Source organism: Typha angustifolia, chromosome 5, assembly GCF_048772165.1.
Source record: "Typha angustifolia cultivar Huaian chromosome 5, ASM4877216v1, whole genome shotgun sequence".
Lineage (NCBI taxonomy): Eukaryota > Viridiplantae > Streptophyta > Magnoliopsida > Poales > Typhaceae > Typha > Typha angustifolia.
Window position 1 is genome coordinate 965,803 of NC_133243.1, and position 24,121 is coordinate 989,923.

The following is a 24,121-nucleotide window of genomic DNA, read 5'->3' on the forward strand; positions in this document are numbered from 1 at the left end:
TTTTATTAATGTAGGTTAACTTTCACGGTTACGAAAGGCTCCGTTTAGATCAGAGGCACAAAATTGTAAAAATAAGGACGAAAAGGATCCGGTCTATGTGCACCCAAAACCTTGGGTCCTACTCAAATTCGTTGGCCAGTTGGATACTCGATTTGCTTCGCAAAAAATATGAGAAATTTTGTTTAGAGTAATTTTGCAGTAGAGTAGAGATTCATCAATGGTATACTTGATGGTCCAAGGGGGAGTAGTTAGTCCAGTCAATGTTGACCAAAAGGAGAGAGTCCATTTTAATCAAGACTATCAGCAACTAATTTGAGTAGCAGCACGAAGAGCATCTAGCATTGTGGAGGCTTCAACAGCAAGAGTAGAGACGTATTTACCACATTTGAGTTCCTACAAGAATCGGCCCACTATTAACTTGTTGGGCAACAAAAATCGTTCCACCTAGGTGTATTGGTCCTATGTAGGAGCCATCTGAATTAACCTTAATCCAACCTCGAGGAGGAGGCTCCCATCGGATGGTTGGATTTGTGAAATTGGGTTTAGTCAGCCTAATGGCTTTCTATTTAGAATATTTTAGAGAAAGTCTAAGAGTTCAGTTCAAAACCTTTAAGGCCGGCTCAAAGGTATTGTTGAAATAGACTTCATTCCTTTATTTCCAAATGAGCCAATCATAGCGTTAGCAACAAGGAGCATATTACTTTGGTTCCCCACTTAGTTTCTCAACAGGAGGTGGATCGGGTGCAAAGTGCCATATTTGGTTGTAACCAGCCAAACCCAATAGTTTTGGTCTAAGTTGAGCACTGAGAGTAACTTTTTTGCCACTAGGGACAGACGAGTAGAATGCAAGTCTCTAATGGCTAGGCCTCCTTCAGTCTTAGTCTTAATGACTTTGTCCTAGCTGACAAGGTTGAGCCCAAGGTTGTGGTTCGATTTATCCTATAAAAATCTTCTAGATAGCTTCGTCATCCAATCAAAAATTGTAAGAGGGGTCCAAGAGGCGACATGAGATAACCGACATCGAGTTGAGGACCGAGTTAATAAGAGTAATGTGTGTTGCCAAGGACAGAGAAGCGCGTTTTCCACTTGGCCTCTACTCTAGCAAGAAATGCCTAGATAAGCAAGTGGGTAGGAGAAATTTTTGTCCTTAGATACTTAAAAGGAAAACTACCTTTTGACATTTGGAGAATGCTTAGAAGGGTATTTTTCAAAGCAACAGTGGCCTTAGAGGAGAAAACAACTTTAGACTTATGAGAAATTTATTTGTAGTTTAGTGATGGTTTTATATTTCTCAAAAATTTCCACAACTTTCTTACAAAAAGGCACACTGCATTAAACCGTAAAATGAGGTCATCAGCATACTTAAGATGACAAATAGCATAGTCTCTAATGTGAAAAAGATTGACAGAATTATCAAGCACAGATTCTCTCACTAAGGATGAGAAAATCTCAGATACTTGAATAAAAAGGTAGGGAAAGATAGAGTCACCTTGACAGATATCTCTCCCACCTTTAAACTAATTTGAAAGAGAGCCATTAATCAGTAAATCACAAGTCGGAGAAGAAAGGCAAGCAGAAATCTAATTTGTAAATTTCAAAGGTAAACCCATGTGAGACTTACATCCAATAATAGCCTTCCAGTTTAAGCGATCATAGGCTTTTTCAAGACCCACCATAACCATAATAAAATTATTGTTAGTTTTAGAGGAATTTATAGAATGCACAATTTTCTGAATAAGAGCAATATTTTCATGGATATGACGACCCGCAACAAAAGCTGCTTGCCCCACCAAAGTATGAAGGACTGGCTTCATCCTATTAGCTAGGATTTTAGACAAAATTCTATAATTAACATTAAAGAGGAAATTAGGCTCGTAATCTACAACCTTGGCAAGATTTTCAATCTTAGGAATAAGAGAGATATAGGTTTGACCCCAGCTCTAAGCTAGTGTTGGAACTGAACAATTACTGGACCAGATGGTCCATATCATTTCCAAGAATATCCCAGAAATGCTTATAGAATTCAACATGGTGGCCATCGGAACCAGATGGTTGTTTTGGCCAGCGTAGACCACAAAGCCTCTTTCACCTCATTTAAGTTAACATCCTTAGTGAAATCATCATCGCATATAGAACTTATACATGAGATTGTTGACTATTCATCCGAGGGACCAGTGCCTTTGACATCCACATGTCATAGATCCTTGTAAAAGCTAACAAACTCATCCTCAATGCCAACGACATTAGTGATCACATTCCCTCCCGACTAGTAATATTATTAATACAATTTTTTTGCCTACGGGTCTTGGTGGACAGATGAAAGAAAGCAGTATAGGCGTCACCATCCCTAAGCCAATTCACTCGAGACTTGCTTTGCCACTTGCCAGATACTTGTCTAAGGTAAGCAGAGCATTTACGCTATAAGATGGAGAGTTGGTGCTATTAGTATGAGAGAAATGATTTGTTTTTTCCTTAACTTCTCTGTTCCTTAACCTTAGCAACGTTAGCCTCAAGGCGACCAAAAGAGAACTTATTCCAATGGAGCAACTTAATATGAATGCAAGCTAATTTGTAATTAAAGAGGGAGGAGGAATGTTGAGTAGTTAGATAGACCTGACTCTAAATAATCTCAATTATACTAACCTCAGGATAATCAAACCAAAACTATTCAAACCTAAAAGGGTTCCTACCGAACTTAGACTCCTGACCAAGGGATATTAGGAGGGGAGTGTGATCAGAGGCAATCTGAGGCAAATGTGTTTACAACAATCTTTGAAAAAAATATTCAAAATTTGAATTTCCAAACAATCTATTTAAAGAACTAGTACGCAAGAAAGACCATAGCAGTTGTTACATCAAGTGTAAGGTAGTCCTTCAAAACCAAAGTCAATCATAGCAGTTTTTGAAATAAAATGTTTAAAGGTCATAATAGAATAATTAGCTCTAAAGGGAGTTCCTCCAATCTTGTCAACAGGATTAATAATGCAATTAAAATCACCAATGACCATCCAAGGGATACTAGATGAGTCAATATAATAAGTTTATGGAAAAACCAATTACGATTTATGGCAATAGTGCTGGCATAAATAGTTGATAAGAACCAAGAAGACTTACCTTCGAGGGTAGCAATTCCGTGGATGACTTATTTAGAGAATTGGACTTGTGAAAACTTGACGTTTTCTATCTTCCAGCAAATTATAATACCCCCACTAGCACTAGTCCCCGGAATTAAACGGCCATCCCAAGTTAGTCTTAGTCTTTTAAGAAAACTTTTGGATCAACAGTTAGTAGTATGAGTTTCTAGCAGTATTATCATAGTAGGATTATGATAATTGTGCATAGTTATGAGAGAGGTATGTCTCTCTTTCTAGGTGAGCCCGCGACAATTCCAACAAATGATCCACATGATTTAACACTAGTTTAGAGCAAGTTCTGGTGGGGATCTCACGTTAGCTTTCAGGGTTATTGTTGCTTTCTTGCCACTATCAGTTGTATTTTCATCTTGCAAAATCTTGTTAGCAGTCTTTTTACCCTTATTCTTGGCCAAGTCATGAATTTGCAAGGTCGGGGAGTTGGTAGCCCCCTTTTTTCTTTATTTGTGAAAAGTCGCTAAAGGGGTCGCTCTAGATCTTTATCAGGTGGTTCTTCTTGTCTTTTAATATTAGCCCCAAAAGCAAGCCGATGGCTTTTATTTAAGGCATGAGAAGCCTAGTCCACCAACATATCATGGCTATTTTGACTTAGGGAAAGAGCGGTTAAAGGGGTAGAAATGGTGGTAGAGAGGGTAGGAGAAGGAGCAAGAAGGAAAGGGGGAATACTAAGATTTTTGGTAGGAATATGAGTGGTGATACTAGGAGAGATATGATCAACGACCATCTGGTTGTCAACCACTTCAGGGCAAGTTTCCATTATGGTGATGGGACTATCGGAAAAGAAGGATTTGGAAAAAATCTTTTACATTAATTGGCTGGCAGAGATTTACAATTGTTAGCAGATTTGGCGCACGGCTCAAAGCACCCTTAGTACTAGGGTTAAGCCTAAAGGGGGTAGCCTAACTTAATCTTTGCCCTTTAGTAGGGCAAGAGGGGACCTCAGAATTGGATCGTTAAGAAGATTGAGAATGGTCAGTATAAACATTTTCCTTCTTGGGATGGCGACGAGGCACCTCGGGAGCAGGCGGTTTACCAGATGGTTTGCACTCATATGATCAACTATGGTGTAGCCTTTTAGGGGTGACACGTTTGTAGATTGAAGCTCCACCTTGGAGGTGTGATGGGCCAAGAGAACGTTACCCATGTTGAGGTTACCTAGGCTATGGGTGAAGTTACCGAGACTTGCTTTGGTGTGGAGAAGTTTACTCTATACAGCTTATTTTAATCACCCTACCGGTAAGGTTACTTTTAGCCTCCTCAACCATCTTCTTCGATAGGGAGGACTCCACGCCATCAGCATTTCTTGAACTAGGATCACCTTGGTAGCATAGTTTCCTCTATTTCTTATGAACCATGATCTAATGACCGAATAGATCAGGAGTGGAGTTTTTGAGGCCCACATCATCGTTTGCCTCTACCCTTGGCATAGTGAAGATTGTTCGAACTGAGCCACTATGACTCGTAGCCTACACCACACTATCAAAGAGGTAATCGGGCTACAAGTGGCTGAGTTATGGTTGATACAACCACATCTAAAAGCAAACAGTGAGGAGGTTTTCATAGGTAACTACCTAAAATTTATTTTTCTCCCGACGGCCTAACCTTCTTGAATTGCTTAAGCGGAGCAGATAAGTCAATTCCTATATACGATTAGGCAAATTAACCATAAGTTTGAGCCTGGGTATAACCATCAATCTTAAGCGGACGACCAATGTCTAAGGTCACTACTAGGAGGAGATCCTCTAGCCAATATTTCACAGGGAGTCCCAAGAATTAGACCTATACTGGCGCGGTCAGGATCTCCTTCCTAAGAGGTTGAAAGTTTGGTCGCCAAAGGATAAGGTTTAGAACTGTACCTCTGAAGTTCCACGGTCCACCAGTTAAGACCTTCATCATGTCTTCCTCAAAATTAAATTTAAAAGTGAAGAACCCAGTAGCCATATCGATAACTTCTAGTTGACCTACTAGCTTCTACCTTCAAGAAGATTCCTTAATAAGGTAGTCTCGCGACAGAGGCTTATCTAAGAATTTCTCTATAAGACTAACCCTCCATTTAGCTCTATCGGATTACAGCCTCTCCAAGTCAAGGTCCACGATGCTAGAAACTTCCGATTGAAGTTGTTGAAGGATAGAGGTACATGTGGGGCTGTGATTGAGACCAGCTATCTAAGTTTGAGAGCCTCTGAATAATTGTGCCCAAGTGGTTGGAGTAGTAGGGTTTGTACCTTTTTGGTCGTTACTAGTGGTAGAAAATAAACGGCTATAATTAATTTACTTCTACTCCTAAATTATCTTACTCTTACTTCTAATAAATTCAAGACTAAAATAATTTCTCAATGTTTGAATGCTTGAATGATTAAATAAAGTAGTCCAACCCCTTTATACATAGAGATCAGGTATAATGAGTTCTATTAGGATTAGTCTTAAAGGTTTATATGACTTAAACTAGGATTTGCCTTAAAATCTTATATAACTTAATAGGATTTATCTTAAAAGTTTTACTTGACTTAACTAGACTTGCTTTAATGGCTTATTCTAAGCTTACATGAATTAACTATACTTTTTTTAAGGGCTTACAAAACCATGAATCAATTAAAAGATAAATATTTTTGATCCATTAAGCCAAACGTTCTCATGATGTTATCCAACCTGACCCAATTCGTATTATGTAAGGGCAATGTTGGTATTTTAAATAAAATTAGGTAAAATTGTAAATGGAAACCAAAATGGATAGGAGTGTAAGAAGAAAAATAATATTGGCTTTTGATACAAATTACCCTTGTTATACTGTTGTAGATAGAAGATGAAGAAATTATTTACACATATTATTCATCTCTTCGTACATTTTTTATTATTTAAGAGCCCGAAGGCTATATAAGGGCTACAAAATGAGCTAATGCTCCCTGAAAGCTAATCGCACCGCTGAGTCATTAAGTTAAGCTACCAAACTACCAAACAATTTTCTCCATAATAATTATTTAGAGTTGAAATCGATCCTATAAACTTTTTGATCATAGGAAAGGAGTTTCCCCTCCATACTTGCTGCCCTCCTTCCACAAAAAAAAGTATGCATTCACTTTATTAACAGAGTACAATATAGAAAAGACGAAAGTAACATTTAATGTTACATGGCACTACACTGAAATGGTTGAAGCTGCAAAGGGTCAAGTAAATAGGTTAAGGGTGTAAAATAATAAATTATATTAGTTTAAGAAACAAATTGCCTAAGAACATTGTCTTCCTTGCTTTATGAAACTCATTAAATAATATGCCAAATATTTTATTCCTGAAGAAGTTGATATTTAACCATTAGAATGAGCTTCTAAGTTGTAATGGCAGAACAATTCTTGTGTATACTGGGTGATTATTTCTTTTCCAGCAAACCCATGATCGCATAGCTCTCAGATAGAACCTAGCAATAGAAATGATATATACTCACTGTAAGCACTAAATTGTCACCAGACATGTAGAAGACTACAACAAATTCTTGGTCAGTTTCCAACTGAATAAGTTGCAAAAACTATTGCTGACACTTGAGATATTGAGAATGTAGTAAGTTCAATTAAATTAAAATTATTGTTATAAATAACGAAAGTATTAATGACAATGAACTATATAAGTTAACCTACAATTACTTATCCATTAATGAAATTTCCAATGAAGAATGAATGCAGCAATTTGCATCCAAAGAATTGGGCTCAAACTTTGCTCAGAGAACAATGGGTCCCCATGTTTTAGTGCCATAGTTTCATGCAGAACCCTGTGGTCACCGGTAGAGGCCTCTTGCCATAGATTGCTTCCGAGAAAGTGTCTACCAGCTGCCCAGCGAGGCTCGCAGGATCATCAATCAGGGTATCAACATAAACACTCACCACCCTTTGCTCTTGTGGGTTAGCTCGCAAGCTAAACCAAGTCAGAAACTTTACTCTGAAGTTAGTCTCAATGTAGCTCTCGCGCTCCAACCATCTTATTACCTTAACACAATACTCGTATGCCCCTTCCGACCCATCTTTATTACACAAATCCTCAAGTTTCCCTATAATTCTTTTCTTTGATGAGCTCCCTGGTTCCCTTTCTGGATTTCCAGTGCCATCGTCAAGCACATTGCTTGCTGACTTGACTTTAGAGCTCTTTCCAAAGCTATCTTTGCCACTTTCTAGTTTGCAGGGCGTGACAGGCAGGGTTGAATCGGAACGGCTGTACGGCACAATCACCATTTCATTCGAAATAGGTACATTAGATTCATTCCCCAACTTACGAATGTTTGATGCCTCATTTTGCTCCACAGAATTTGCAGAATCTCTGTGGGAACCCATTTGGGTGATTGAATCAAGCCCCTCATCCAGAGCAGAACAAGATATCCCTGGTGTTTCCTCCTGCCCAGCACCTTTTGTCCCACTAATGGTACCTTTGTTTGTTTTCTCTGAATGGTATGTGGGTTTACATGATTGATCAAATAATTTTTCCGAGATAACAATCTCAGGATTTTCACAATATCCGGGATCACTTTCTGGCGATTTATTGAGGTCAGCATATGCAATAGTGCTGTTATTTGATTCATCTCCTTCTGAAGAAGGATTAGACAGACTGCTGCTGTTTGTTTTTGGGCTTCCCCAATGTGGCTTTGTTCTGGTTTCTTTCTGCACTAAAGCCTTAATATCATTCTTCAAAAAGCTTTTAGTTCTTACTCTAGATTCCCACGGACCGAACTCCTTAGACTTGCCAGAGCCAACAACCTTGAACATATATTCTGTAGCTGGAGCAAGTTCTCTTACTAGAAATCTTCTCTTTGGAGTATGTACTGTATAGGTTGGTTCTGAGGGATACTCTGCAATGTCAGCCTTCCGATGCCACAAGTTAAAACCAGCCACTTCTTCAGAAAAAGCTGCATAAGGCTCAGAATCTAACACCACAGTAAGAGTTGTCGGGGATATGTCTTCAAATTTGATAAAGCATGATGGTAACAAATTGGCTTCTGCAATTCATTCATATTTTCAGAATAAAATTAAGATGAAAGAGTACAGGAGGGAATGAACCATGTCATGTGTATGAATAATCTTACCATCAATCTGGGGATCAGCTAGAGCTGCACTAGAAAGCATAGATTCCAGCGACTCTACTGCACGTGCACATAGCCTTTGAACCTCAGAACCAACAGAAAGTCTGTTGACAATCCCACGTGCCATGGCTGGCATACCATTAGTAGGACCAATTTCAGCTTCCAGCTTTGTCATTGCTGTGTCCACAATCTCATGCAAGTTTTTGTACTTCTCTGTCAAGATAAGTAGCTTGTGACTAAGGGAAAGTCGATAATACAGGACATCTACTCGTCGAGCATCTTTAGCTATCATAAGTTGCTTTTTCCAGCACCTGCAGGAAAGATAAAAATAAAATAAAATGACTTGCCAGTAAAATTTGCAACATATTGTATTTTTTGTATTCAACTATGAAGAGCAGCATGGACATATCTCAATGTTAAACAGATGTATGATCAGCAAACAAACAGAAATCTGTTTTTAAATGATTACATAGAAAAGAAAACATACTTGCAAAGTCTGGAATCTGGATCCACTACAAGGCAGCAATACTACTTACGAAGTTATGATCGATGCACCTAACTACTGATGTTAAAACTTAAAAGTAGCAATTTGTAAGAAAGATTCCGTTGCCTGTGAATCAGAATAGATCTTTCTTCTTTTCCTTTTCTTTTTGCAAACAATTCTTTTGTTTTGCTTGATTACAATGAACCACCAGCTTCTAGGTCAAATTCTAGAAATTGGAATTTCTTTAATTGAGCCTCTAGAATACAATAATGATTACCAGTTAACTAATACAAAAAAAAAACTCCACTAGTAAGCAATTCCTATCTATAGTGCAACTTCCACAGTTATAATGAAGATCCCATTTTGGCATAATCAAATATTTTGCTCTCCATAGATGATACTAATGTCCTACGATGGCTATTTATTGAGACTGTGTATAAAGGGTAATAGTCCATATTTATTTATCTTAGCCAGCATTGAACTAGGGTCAATTGTACAGATAAAAGTATTTACTGTGCTACAAATATTATTTCTGTGCTACAACTTTTCTATCTTATCTGTAAAAGTCTAATGTGCAGAGCAGCATTAGAGAAGTGTAATGCATGCCATGAATAAGCATCATCAATGTATTATACCCTAAAGAGCATCTTTATGTTATGCTTCTAAGTTGATCTAATCTCAGATATCTAGGTGATTTTCAAGAACCTTTTTGATAAGCTACTATGCAAGAGGTAATCATCACTAAGAGTCTGCATGCCTTTAACATCTCTTCCCAATAGTACTGCTACTTTTAATATTCCTTGCATGTTTTTCTGAATAATAGGCATGGAAAGCATCAAAGTCTGGATTCCTAACCCATAATCAATCTAGAAAAAGTAAATAAAAAAAAACACTTCAGAAAAATGGCAGTAAGCTAAATGATGAGAGTTATGATGGAAAAACATTAATGCTGGAGTCTAATTAGGTGTCATCTTGCTGTATTTATTCTAATTATGTTAAGGCATTTTTTCCTAAATGAAGGGTTTTATTTGTCTAGAGTGTTGCATCATACAGATTTGTACAATACCAGGGTTCTATACTGCCCCGCCCGGGTGAGATGGTGGTTAACTATCCACTTGGATCATGAGAAAAAGGTCAAGATCCACTTTAAGTGTATTGTAAGATGGGTGTTCTCTGTTACTTTTAGGATTTCGGTTTGAGAGAACTACAGCAGATATGCTGAGAAATAAATGAAGACAAAACTTTTCATGTCAGCTTCTTCCTGACAGAGAGCCAGTGGAACAAGTATGGTTGTGACAGAGGCAAGGTGTGTGCAGTAGTGAACAAAGGTGTCTCTCTTCTACATTGATGCAAAGGGAGGTAACTCTCAAGTATCATTGCATTTTGACAACACAATTAGCACCATGCCCTATTATTCCATGCCGGCGAGTGGTCGGCACAGGCTCCGCCTATGGTACAGTAATCCTTGGCCAAAAGTCATACTTGAAAACATCACAAATTGGATTTCTTAGCTAAATTTTACCCTACAATGCCATGCTATCACCGTGAAACTACAATGCCAGAGTTCTGGCAGAATAATAAACATGTTAAGGAAAATTTCAGTTCATGAATTGTGAGTTCCTATATATGGGTATTCAAATTTCATCTATGAAAAGGTCTTCAAAGCTGCAAAGATCAATAGCAAAGAAACCACCTCCTTTTTCCAAGAGTGGTAAAAGTTGCATGTCTTTATATACCAAAATACAAACTCACAGGAAAGTTCCTCGCCAGAAAATTATGTAATAATATCTTATTAGTTCTAGAATTCTCTTGTATAACATTGTTTGAGGGAAAAAGCTAAATTGTTTGCATAGCCCTGAAGATTATAAAACGGATATTGATTTGGTAAAATTCCAGATTGACTCGTGTATCTCACATACAAAATTAATCAGCCTTTATCTATCAGCTCTAAATTGATTTAGCAGACTCCATTATGTGTGAAAGTACCAAGCAGAAACACATTGGCCCTAGAAACAACTAAGTCAAATCAATCAATGACACAAGGTTTGAGTGTAAACGTAACAGCCTTCTTTCTTATTGCAAGAACACAGACAAAAGCTGGTCAAGGTGATTAGCATAACCAAGATTATAAATCATTTTGAAAAGTATGCCCTTCATTCAGGAGTATATTGACTGCATCTATGCTAAAAAAATAGGGAAACAATATTAATATCATCATAGCATGCAACAAAGAAAAACATGAGAACCAAGTTGGTCGAAAACTCATGGGGCATGATTTCTCTTCGAAACAACAATTATAACAATTTAGAAATTAGAATCTTTCTAACTAGGTCAATAGGGTTGCAGATGGTAAGGTCTGTTTGCATTTGGTTCTGGACAAAATCCACTACCTAGTCTACCTAGGGACTGAAGCACTCTGTACAACCATGCTTAGAAATGTGAGCTATGTTGGTAATTCAGCCCTAATTGGCTGATAGGTTTCCAGTAGTGGACCCAACATAAGGGATCTTTCTACATCTGCTAAAGATAGAAGACATTGCTTATCCAAGAGAATAAGATTGTATAATCGACAGCGCAAGCTTTCATATAAGAACTTCAATACGGCATAGTCAAAAAGCTACCAGTTAACTTCCAGCATTGTTATTCTGTGAGATCTGCTAGAATGATGAATGACAATGTGTGAGAACTACTAAGAAATTGGAACTACAGGGAAAGGATAACTTCATCGGAGTATATTTAGTCTAAGAATACCATGTTAAGCAATAGACCAGATATTTATTGCAGCCAGCCCGACCCGTGGAGAATAATCTCCCTCCACCGCTGTGAGGGTCAGCTGGGGGCCAACTACTAGCGATCCACGACTGAACCCAGCCGCTGCCACCCTCCATGCTACTTGTGGCGGTGTCCTAGGCCAAATTTCAAATTCAGCCCTACGGTTAGGGTTAGGTTATTTGCATGAAGGTGATGAAGTGCACAATTTCCGAGGTAAGCCAGATTTTCGCGAACGAGTTCAACCATCTTGTGCGAACCAGTTTAGAACCTTTGAACATGACCCCAAGCACGAGTACGAGCTTAAGGATGAACGGTGGAATGACCCGATAGGCCCGTGCTATCGGACTGAGCTGAACCCGCATGCAGCCCGGGCGAGACATGAGCCATACTCGTGGGCCTATGTTTCATGTGACCAACCTCGACCATGAGGTCACTTGGTCTGCAATGATAAGCCACACTTTGGGATCTAAGCTCGGACTGTCAAGCTTGATTTCCCAAAAATTTTTAGAAAAGACTCGCTAGACTAGACCTATCTAGCGGAACAATTTTTCATGTACCATAGCACGCCCGACTATCAGAAAGTCTAGCTAGCTTCATTCTATTTGGAGAGTGTGACGATTAGGTGGTACCAGTCGGTTAAGCAGAATCGATCATTTGAGTTTTGGGAGGACTTTGCGGATCCGATTTGTGCTTAGTTCAACTCGACCTAGTACGAGGACTTTCAGGCCATGTTGACTAAGCTGACTTGGTCAACAATAGTTCTAGCTTACCGAAAGGAGTTCGAACGAATATGCAACTAGGTCACTAATTGGTTTGACTCGGCCCTAAAGAGTATCGGACCTGACATTCAGGCTGAGGTTAAGGCTTTGAGGCCCATTACTTGACAAGGTTTTCTCCTTAGCTGTTCTAATGCAGTCCGAGTTGGATCAGTTGAACCAAATCCGTACGAAGAAGAGAAAAAAGATAGCTTAAGCCCACGGCTCACTAGAGACTGCATTTGTCCCGACTCAGTCTGTGTAGATAACTCAGCCTAATTGCCAGATGATCTTGCACTGCTTTGTACCTAATGACTTGGAGGAGCATAGAATGAAAGGCTTGTGTTTTTACTTCGAAGACTGATTTACCTCCGATCATAAATATAAATGTCAACCAACCCACATCATATTCCTAGGAGAACTTAAAGAGGATGAACTCAAATCCATTTATTGACACGATAAGTTGTACGAGTATAAAGACGTGAGAGACTAGTCATCTTGAAGGTAAGGTGTCGAAAACATAGTGAATTGTTACAATCCGACCATGTGGGTTAGGTTAGTCGAGTCAGTTGAGTCGAATCGAGTCAACTTAAGTTAGTTAGTTAGCTTTATTTTATTATTTTGAATTTCAAATAAATCGGATAATCAGCATGTGAATTCAATCAGCTAAGATTTTTTACTCTTGTAAATAGGAGTGGACATGTGTTAATAATTACTATTGAATGAATATGAGTTTAGCCAAATTATTCTTTTCGTCTTTATCTTTTATCATAGCCGTTAGATCGTCTTTATCTTTCTAGAAGTAGATCATAGCCGTAAAAGCATTCCGATCTTCTAAAACCTAGCCACTTTTCTCCACCAGTAGCCACCTTACTTTACTGTTGTCCACAACCATCCTTGGTCGTCGGCCATCTCCGACGACCGCTATAACGTCAGATGTTTACCTTTCTGTCTACTATTTTAATTATATTTTTTCATCTAGATCTCTAATTTAAGTAAAACTAAAGCCATTAGAACCTTATCTCGTGAGGTTACCACCACCTAAATTTTTATAATTTTATTACGTCTGGATCGGTCCAAATCTGGTACGTAATAATATCTCCCATACAAAATTAATGAGCATTTATCTATTAGCTCTAAATTGATTTAGCATACTCCATCATGCGTCAAAGTACCAAGCAGAAACACATTGGCCCTAGAAATGACTAAGCCAAATCAATGACACTTACAAGGTTCGAGTGTGAACAAAACAACCTTCTTTCTTATTGCAAGAACATAGACAAAAGTTGGTCAAGGTGATAAGCATTAACCAAGATTATAAATCATTTGGAAAAGCATGCCCTTCATTCAGGAGTAATATTGACTGCATCTATGCTAACAAACTAGGGAAACAATATTAATATCATCATAGCATGCAACAAAGAAAAAAAAAAATAGAACCAAGTTGGTCGAAAACTCATCAGGCATGACTTCTCTTTGAAACAACAATCATAACAATTTAGAAATTAGAATCTTATCTAACTAGGTCAAAAGGGTTGCAAGTGGTAAGGTCTGTTTGCATTTGGTTCTGGACAAAATCCACTACCTAGTCTACCTAGGGACTGAAGCACTCCGTACAACCATGCTTAGGAACGTGAGCTATGTTGGTAATTCAGCCCTATATTGGCTGATAGGTTTCCAGTAGTGGACCCAACATAAGGGATCTTTCTACATCTGCTAAAGATAGAAGACACAGCTTATCCAAGAGAATAAGATTGTATAATCGACAGCGCAAGCTTTCCTATAAGAACTTCAATACGGCAATAGTCGAAAAGCTACCAATTAACTTCCAGCATCATTATTCTCTGAGATCTGCTAGAATGATGAATGACAATGTGTGAGAACTACTAAGAAATTGAAACTACAGGGAAAGGATTAAAGACACCATTATAGGGAAAGGATAACTTCATCGTCTAAGAATACCATGTTAAACAACAGACTAGATACTTATTGGATTAAACCAACTACGATAAAGAAACTCTGTTGTGTTGACAAAATGAACATTTTCTGAATAACATGGACTAAAGAGTTGTAAATCAAGGCAGGTATGGAAAAGATTACCCAAGTAAATCATTCTCTTTTCCACAGTATGTACAGTAATAGCGCCCATCCAGTCTCTTGCACTGTCCATTCTTCATAATGCCAGCTCTTTCATGTTTAAGGGCACACTCAAGATGACAAGACAAGCTGCAGGAATTTTCTTGAGAAGAAACCTCTGAACTACAAAATAGCCAGAGACTAGGATCCTTATTGTCATCATACTTGTGACAGATGCAACATGAGCAACGTCGGCAAAATATATCTTCTATGTTAAGTGTAGCCCTGCAAGCTAAATTCTGGCAATATTTTGTACTAACCACTGCATCAATATCATTGGTCCCTGGAATAATACTTGTCACAACTGGTAGACGTGAAGGGTTATCGCTCTTTCTTTGTCGTTTGGAAGGGGCTTGAATGCTAGGGGTGGACGGGTTGGGAGTTGATACCCTTTTTTCTCCATGTTCCCCTAATTTTTTCTCTGACACAACTTTGACAAGATATTCTATCATCTTCTGCTTTGTTAATCCAGTGTACTTCCTCTCCTTTCCTATCTCAGCACAAAGAATCTCTAAAATTTCCTGGCGGCTCCATGTTTGTAGCTTTTCAGGGGCACTTTCTGGCCATTTTGACAATTCACGAACAAGTTCTCTCTTTTCGGCGATGTTCATCTTGCGGCATTTAGATGGGTCAAGAACGAATCCTGAAGTTACAAAAAAAAAAAGAAAAAAGGGAGAGATTAATTTGGAATAATATATGAGTTACCAAATAAATAATAACTGTGTTCAGAAGAAATTGAGTTGCAGAATCAAGGATCTAGATGAAACCAATAATGGCCAAAAGGTACAACTAGAGAGGAGGCAATTACAGAATGGCAGGCACACAATGACGACAGAAGGCAAAACCATAAGAAATTCGGCAAGCAATACGTTACCAAAAATAAAGATGATACCAATTACGAGAAAATAGACCAAATCAGACGTACGTTGCATCTATACCGCTGACATTTGGTAAAAAAAATGCACTCCTCGTATCCTTAAATGCTTTCACATCCTTCACACAGTAAACAGACGTGCGACCAAGAAACATGCTCCTAAAAGACCTTCCATTGTCAGTATAATTCCTCTCTGCTCGCATGAGAAACTTGAAATCAACACGAATAGCATGAAAATCACATAAATGAGGACACATTTCACAATTACAAACGTTCGCAAATTTCCAGATCCATCAAACAGTGCACTGAACGTAAATTATGAAAGTTGCATGCAAAAGATAGTTGGACTCCTCTTCTAATTCACCACGTAAAGTACTAATCGAAGCTATTACTCGGGCAGATAATTTGTAATTTTATCAACAGATAACCGACATCATCTCACGAAACCAACATACATAATGCACGAAAAGAATTTACCAAATTCTGTAAAGAACGCCCAATTAGACCTAAAAAGGGGACAATTTGTTAAGCACGACCCTGAAAATTCCCAAAAGAAAACAAGCCTAAAGCATTTAAGGAAAAAAAAAAATCCAATTTTTCTCCGTAGCCCCCCATCCCCCCCCAATCCAACACCCAGATCGATCGATAGCCAAAACCCACCAAGGAAAACACCCGAATTGTCGAAAGGAAGGATACCCACCAGAGAAAGGAGGATCCATGGCGACAGATCTCCGCTCCTCTCCTCCCCCTTCACATTACCCCCCGCTCCAAAGCTGACCCCTTTCGCCCTCCCCCTCTTCTGCAAACCACGCAAACCCAACGCAATCAAAGGCTATATCTATACACCAATTGCAGCTTTATATATTAAAAAAAAGAGACACGAACACTATATACTAAGATAATAAGAGCGACACAGAGAGAGAGAGAGAGAGAGAGAGAGAGAGAGAGAGAGACGAAAAATCCATGGCTGACCCGGTCTCTCTGTCTCCGCGGCTCCTCCGGTGCTTTAAGATTCGGGCGAGGAGAGGGGTCGCTGTGATGCGTGATTGGTGGAATTATCTGGTAGCCAAACAGCCTTGCGGCCAATCAAGGAGAAGTTCTTTTTCTTCTCCTTCTCCTCCTCCTCCTTCTCCTACTCCTCCTCCTCCTCCTTCTTCTTTTATATATAAACCAATATACATATATGAAGAGAGAGAAAGAAGAGAGAGGTGGGTTGCGTTACTCTTCAAAAAGGTTTGGTGGTGGTATGGGACTAAACACATACGAGGCTAGTCGATAGCTCTCGGCTACTCGTCCATCCTTTCCATGTGATTTTGCATCCCAAAAGTTGGGCATCCAACGGTTAATTCTATATAAATAGATATATATATTAAATTAAAATTTTATTTTAAAAAATAATTATTCTTACGTTGACTTGTATTTTATAAAAATGAGCGTAATTATTATCTTTGATGTGATATAAAGTCGGAAGAAAAATGAGAAAAATATATTTTACCTTTTATACATATTTTATGTATATCGTAGGTAGATCGGTAGCAATAACAAGAACATATTTTATGGTGTTTTTTTTAATATAAAATTCTATGAACGTCGTTCTCTTATTCTTTTAGTCTTGTTTGATTTGATACTAAGTCTCGAATTGGATTAGTTAAAGTTTTCAAGTAACTTCTTAGATATTTTTTTTTAAATCAAAATTTTATTTTAGGAATAATTATTATTATTATTATTTTTACTTGTATTCTAAAATAAGAGTATAATTATTATCTTTAATGTGATATAAAGTGAGAAAAAAAAAAGAGAAAAATGTGTTTTACTTTTTGTGAAATCACCGATGAATACTCTCTGATTCGATATAAAGTGGATTAATAATTAGGATAACTTTGATAAATAGTGTTTTATACTGTAGAATGAGATTATTATGATGCTAAATTTAACCGATAATATTTTTTAGGTTAAAAAGAGTAAAAAGACAAAAGTCGAATGATAAATATGTATATCGTAGGTAGATCGGTAGCAGTAACAAGAACATATTTTTATGGTGTTATTTTCTCTTATAAAATTCTATGAACGCCCTAAACTCCAGATTCTTTTAGTCTTGTTTGATTTGATACTAAGTCTCGAACCGGATTAATTAAAATAAACTTAATTAGATATAGAAAAAAAATAAAAAGATTGTTTGATTTCAAGTAACTTCTTAGCAAAGAGAACATAGGAATAATAGCAAATATATATATATATATATATTATATAAGAGTGTAAAAATATAATCACTTTGTATTTTAACCTTCTACAGTGCAAAAAATATTAGGTTGAATTTTAAGTACCAAAATTAGGCTACTAAATGTACTTTAATTTTGATTTTGATATGCTCGTCTCGTACTACCACACAATTTGTGGCACAAGTTGATTCAGAAGGATTTTCATACACAATGAAACTTCGAAGTAAATGCGGTCCAAAATAATCAAGATGACCAAGTCAAACACTAATACAAAAAGAATAAAATAAAATAGACCATTCAAGGGATTTATTTCTCTAATTATTTTTCATTTATATATTTAAAACCCTCAATTATTTTAAAACCCTAATTTTACTTCTAACCCATAGCTACTATCATCTCCATGAGCCACCCTACTTTATAGCTGTCCGCCACCCTCTGACGACGACTGCTACAATATCGAATATTTAACGTTTTATCCTGTTCTAATCTTGCTCTACTCTTTTTTTTATTTTATTTTTTATTATCTTGATATTCGATTTAAGTAAAACTAGAGTTATTAAAACCCTAACTCACGAGGTTACCATCACTTAAATTTTTATAATTTTCTTTTGTTCAGATCGGTTCAGATTTAACTCGTAAAGACACTTTTATCATATCTAATTAGGGTACTAAATGTACTTTAGTTTTGATTTTGATATGCTCGTACTACCACAGAATTTGTGGCACTAGTTGATTCAGAAGGATTTTCATACACAGTGAAATTTTGAAGTAAATGACTGAGTCAAGATGACTCGTAAATGCAGTTCAAAATAATCAAGATGACTGAGTCAAACACTAATACAAAAAGAATAAATAAAATAGACCATTGCAAATAACTTTAGGGGGATTTATTTCTCTAATTATTTTTCGTTTATATATTTAAAACCCTCAACTATTTCAAAACCCTAATTTTACTTCTAACCCACAGCTACTATCACCTCCACGACCCACCTTAACGACCATCCACCACCACCCTTGGCTGTCCGCCACCCCCCGACGACTGCTAAAATATCGAATATTTAACGTTTTACCCTGTTCTAATCTTGCTCTACTCTTTTTTTTTATAATTTTTTTATCTCGATATTTGATTTAGGTAAAATCAGAGTTATTAAAATCTTAACTCACGAGGTTACCATCACCTAAAATTTTTATAATTCTCTTCCGTTCAGATTCAGATTTGACTTGTAAAGACACTTTATCATATCTAATTAGGGTACAAAATTTGTGGCACTAGTTGATTCAGAAGGATTTTCATACACAGTGAAATTTTGAAGTAAATGCAGTCCAAAATAATCAAGATGACCGAGTCAAACACTAATACAAAAAGAATATATAAAATAGACCATTGCAAATAACTTTAGGGGGATTTATTTCTCTAATTATTTTTCATTTATATATTTAAACCCCTAATTTTACTTCTAACCCATAGCTACTATCATCTCCACGACCCACCCTACCTTTCGGCCATTCACCACCATCCTTGGTCATCTGCCACCCTCCGACGACTGCTACAATATCAAATATTTAACATTCTACCGTGTTCTAATATTGCTCTACTCTTTTTTTTTATATATATATATTTTATCTCGATCTTCGATTTAAGTAAAACTAGAGTTATTAGAACCCTAACTCACGAGGATACTATCACCTAAATTTTTATAATTTTCTTACGTTCAGATCGGTTTATCATATCTATAATTAGCTTATAGAATATATATATGTATATATATATATATATAGTGCAGTTCAATTAGGCTATTATCAAGTATATAGAATATTGAGACACTGTTTATCTAAATTATTAAACATTTCTTGTGGAAATGGAGTTGAATTATCCTTCCTGCTACAAAACTGGTTATTTTTTTTTTGTCTAATTCACTAATGCTTCCATAATCTCTCTATAACTCCTCTTTATTATAGTAATAAAGTTTTAATTAGAGCAGAATCAAGTTATACTTGATAATTTTGAGTGCAGACTTAGTATCTCTAACCTTTCATTGTAGAATTAGTTTTGAATGAATATCTTTCCATTCACATCAAATTAATTATAAGAATGAAATTTTATGTCACACAAACTGAAATTAGTAAAACTAATTATTACCGCAGAGTATGCAAGCTGAGTGAAACTAGTATCTAATACGTCTTGTTAAATGTGACATATCTTGAATTTATGATTGATTTATCTTATTTCTGCTGGAGATAAACTATATTGACAAGTAAATTATTATTTATTTATAGCTTAAAAAAAGAATAAAAGTTAGAGATAATATAAAATAACACATATTAAGACACTTTATATGAAATAACTTCACAAGAAATAATAACTTGGAGAATTTTTTACTGCCCGGATAAAGAGGTCTTCATGCATCTTCCAACAATCTGTAAACTCTTGTGGCCTTTTTATTTGGCTCTTACTCTAGATCTATACTTGTTTCATAGTATAAGTCACATATTATCATGCTCATCTTTGTCATTATATATTTTTTCTATATTGTCAAGTTCATCCCTCTCTATGTGTTATCCAATGATGTAGGTTTGTAAAATTCCATGTATAATTAAATGATCGTTGATCAGTTTTCGAGTTCATAAGCATTATTATATTTTCGATATGTATACAATATTTGTTTTTCATATGTACTATGTTGAAATGGCAAAATCCAAAAATATCTAAACTCGTCCTTTATACTCATTGTTTAATCTATATTTTTCCCATCTACCATTTATCTATTTCATCTATTTGCAATCTAAGCAATAGAAATATTTACAATGATAAACATATTATTGTATTACTAATAAAGGTATTAATCAATTACTAGTATTATTTTTATTAAAAATATTAATCAAACCCCATATGATGGATGGTGTACAATACCACTCAACCATAGACCTCTATAGTTGGATCAAATCCTCCACAAAAAGATAAAAGTTCTATGTAATAAAAATAAAAGAAGAAATCTTAGATTATGTTAATTTAGTAATTAGATTGTCGTACAGTAATTAGTGTACCATAGTATTATAGTAATTTATATGTAGGTTAACGGCTTTGCTGGACAACATAAGGACTTGTAATGATTACATGTTGCTTATGAAGGAAATGAAGGTTCTAGCAGTCAAAAGAACTAATTTCAGGATTGTGCGTTCGAATGGCCTTTAGGCGTTCAAACGACCCTATAGGTATTCGAATGCATTTTTCTGATAGCCAAAAAATAAATTAGGTGTTTCAATGCCCTCAAGATCGTTCAAACACCCAACGGCAAGGAACCCTAATTAAGTATTTTTGGTTATGTTAGGCAATACAATTCAAGCCAATTTAATCCTATTGCCAAGTCTAGTCGACTCAAGGAGCCACTTATAAATAGATGTGGTATGCACATGTATAATCATCTTGGATTATTGTCTCCTTCCTCTTTGTTCGACTACCTCCAAGCTTTGGAACCCTAGCCACCATCTAAGAATTTCATTGCTGCCTTTCTCTTTGTATGACCACAACCCCCTTGATCATAATGAATGACCCTACTTCTTCTTTATCCCTTTCCTATAGATTACCTCGACTTCTAATATTGTCATCTCCACCACATTTCCATAAACCTAAGTCGTTCACTACCATTCCTCTTTAGCCTCCCCTATTCACAATCTATCTTGATAGATTTATTCTCTATTCCGAATTTATCGCAATCCCAAAAGCACTCGACTATCTAACCATTGATCCCAAGTTACCTATTATCTTTAGAGATCCGTCATAATCCTAACTTTCTGCTCGTGAGTCATAATCTAATTCTGTCTTCGGATTTAGACTCGCAGTGCTCATGAGGTTAGAAAGGTGATCATTACAGGAATGCAAATGCATCTTTAGATATCTAGGTGGTTGCATAGATCGCTTTTTATAATATTGATTAAAACAGAAAAGCTTAATTGTCATATGATCAACACCAGTTTTATATTTAACCTACATGGCTATATCTGATTAGCTCACTCTCTACATAAAACTAGATATCAGGACAACTAAGTAAATATTTGTTATATTCTCCCCAAATGCTAGACACATGAAGAATCTACTAACTACAAAATTTGAAAGTGTGAATGGTGCTACAAAATCACATGATTAATTAGGTTATGCTTCTTGTTGAAAATCTAGTTAAAATAAAAAAAATAATAAATATCATTAGCTAAGGATGCATGATGAAGTTAAAGGAGAAAGAAAAATAAAATGATGTTATTATTAGGTCACAAGCAACTGAATCAAGCTATAACATAATCTACTTACTCTTCAAAATATCTATATTATTCTCAGTTAAAAATTAGAGTGTAGCATGTAAGTCTTGTAAGGTAACATATCATGCATAAGAAAAAAATAAACACTATATATTATCCAAATAGTTTTTCTTTAGCTTTTTAGGCATATACTTCTCTCCTTACACATCTCAATTTTTGCTCATATAGGATTTCTAGTTAATATTCTGAGTCAGTAACTCATAGATTTATATGAAACATAATCTATTAATTTCTAGGAAAATGCTTATTAAGTGTAGGTCAACAGTAAAAAAAAAATACTACAATAAGACTAAATTTTCAAAACTTTTATTCAGTATACATTTATTGCATATAGATTGTTTAGGTGGATGGAGCAATAAAGCTTTGATATACTCCTTCAATTATTGAAAGAGGCTTTGTGAGGGTGATAGCTTACCAAAAATCTTCTATAATAACAATAAAATTATGAGAGACCTAAGCCTAGAATACGATAAAATACATGCATGTCCAAATGATTGTTGAGATACTTTCCCTTAAAATCAAGGCTTCAAAGATTATTCATGTCATCAAAAATAGCTTATGATATGAGATGGCATAGTGAAGGTCGTAAAAAAGATGATGGAATGCTAAGGCTCCTGCTTATTAGATCCTCGTAATGTATGACGCGATCTTGCTGGCGATGGCCTATTGTATTAATTACTTACAACTTACCTCCTTGGATGTGCATGAAGCAATGTTATTTCATTCTCTCATTACTTATTATCGGTCCATCGACTCTAGGGAATTGATATTGATGTGTTTATGCAATCCTTGATTAATGATGCATATTGTAGGAGACCATTCCAAATGCATGCTACAATTTTATGCACCATTATCTGGAAGGAGCACTAAAGGACAACTTGCATGTTTGTCTTATAACAAAGACATATGTTATGAATATTTAAAATGTTATAGAAAATTTTGCTACATGAGGCATCATAGTTTCAGGACAATGGTCACAAGTTTCAGTGTGATGCAAACTCTTTCTAGAGATGATGTTTTGGTAAATGCACTCAATAGAAATCTATAGAGAAGTGGGTGAGAAAAAGTCATGCTTTCATAGTACAATTAAAAGAAAAAGAGTATATATATTTTTAATTGTCTTATCGGGAAACACTTATATTTAGGGGTGAAAACTGATCGGATAGTGCTCAACCTATATCTGGATTCGTATTTTTAGTTCGGATACGGATTCGGATACGAATATTGGACAGATAGCAAAATTTAAAACCATATCCTAACTAAGCGAATACGGATAATTTTCGGATAAAGGATCGGATCTTAAACGGATATTGATTGAATTTAAAATAAATTATAATATTTTATTTAAATATAATTAACACAAAATTATTAAGAGTTTTACAACAAATAATTTTTTTGTATGTTAAATATTTAAACTTAGAGAAATTAATCTCTATAAATAATATATAATGTATTATTAGTAATAATATTAATATTTACTAGTTAAATAAGCAAACTAAAAACTGTAAATTATTTAAAAAAATATGTGGGTAAACGGATATCCGATATCTGTATCCGATTTTTTTTTTTAAAATTCTATCCGTATCCGAATCGGATAGAAATTTTTTATCCGAATCCGATCCGAGTCGGGTCGGATAGCGGGTTGGGACGGAGTTAATCCGACCCGTTTTCACCTCTACTTTCATCATAGCAATATGACTAAATAGCTTAAATGACCTTCTCTTAACTAAATATATATTCGGAGGAGGAGAAAGTTTATTGTAGCTTAATATAAAATAAAAGTTCACGAGGTAAAGTAATATCTCTCACCCACTAATAATTAATGTTAATAGAGAAATGTCACAATTATTCTATATTTTTTTCTCTAAAATTAAATGTAAATTATTCTCTAAAATACCTAAAATTGATCATGAGACATTTTCTAATAGAACAATAGAATGACTGAGAAAAATGAGTCTTTTAGAAGTTTTACATAGTCATGAAATATTAATGATGAGATCTATGTAAAAAATGGGCATAGTTTAGGGTCTAGATGTGTATAAGAACATTTCCATTAGTATTTGTTTAACCAATTCCATAATCTACATTTAGGTGTTGTTGGATGTAATTTAAGGCCTAAATCTGATTTCTACTCGAATTTCTTAAACTTTATATGATAGCTTACATTGGTTTAGAAAAATATAGTGTTTGATTATAAACCGGTTTAGTGCTTAAATAAATTACACTTAGGACATGAAAGTAGTGAGTTTAGGAGATATTTTGTCAAATGGTTATAACCTTTAAAGTAAATCCATATTAGTGTTTTTAACAATAAAATGCTTAACTTTTAAGTATTTTAGGCGCATCCTCTTTATCTAGT

At 35.7% G+C, this 24,121-nt stretch overlaps 1 protein-coding gene across 4 annotated transcripts; it reads right to left on the minus strand.

Annotated features, from left to right (window-relative positions):
* Positions 1-6,595: 6,595 nt before the first annotated feature.
* Positions 6,596-16,520, minus strand: LOC140760035 (VIN3-like protein 2). 4 transcript variants are annotated; one of them, XM_073096814.1, is made up of 6 exons: positions 16,187-16,520; positions 15,933-16,031; positions 15,284-15,391; positions 14,323-15,001; positions 8,215-8,522; positions 6,596-8,127 (listed from the first exon to the last, which is right to left on the minus strand). In XM_073096814.1, the coding sequence occupies exons 3-6, from the start codon at positions 15,288-15,290 to the stop codon at positions 6,887-6,889; spliced, it is 2,235 nt and encodes a 744-aa protein (XP_072952915.1). In that variant the 5' UTR covers positions 15,291-15,391; positions 15,933-16,031; positions 16,187-16,520; the 3' UTR covers positions 6,596-6,886. The 4 variants fall into 4 exon arrangements, with proteins under 4 accessions (XP_072952915.1, XP_072952913.1, XP_072952914.1 ...); XM_073096812.1 differs by lacking the exon at positions 15,284-15,391 and having other exon boundaries at positions 16,205-16,520; XM_073096813.1 differs by lacking the exon at positions 15,284-15,391.
* Positions 16,521-24,121: the final 7,601 nt, after the last annotated feature.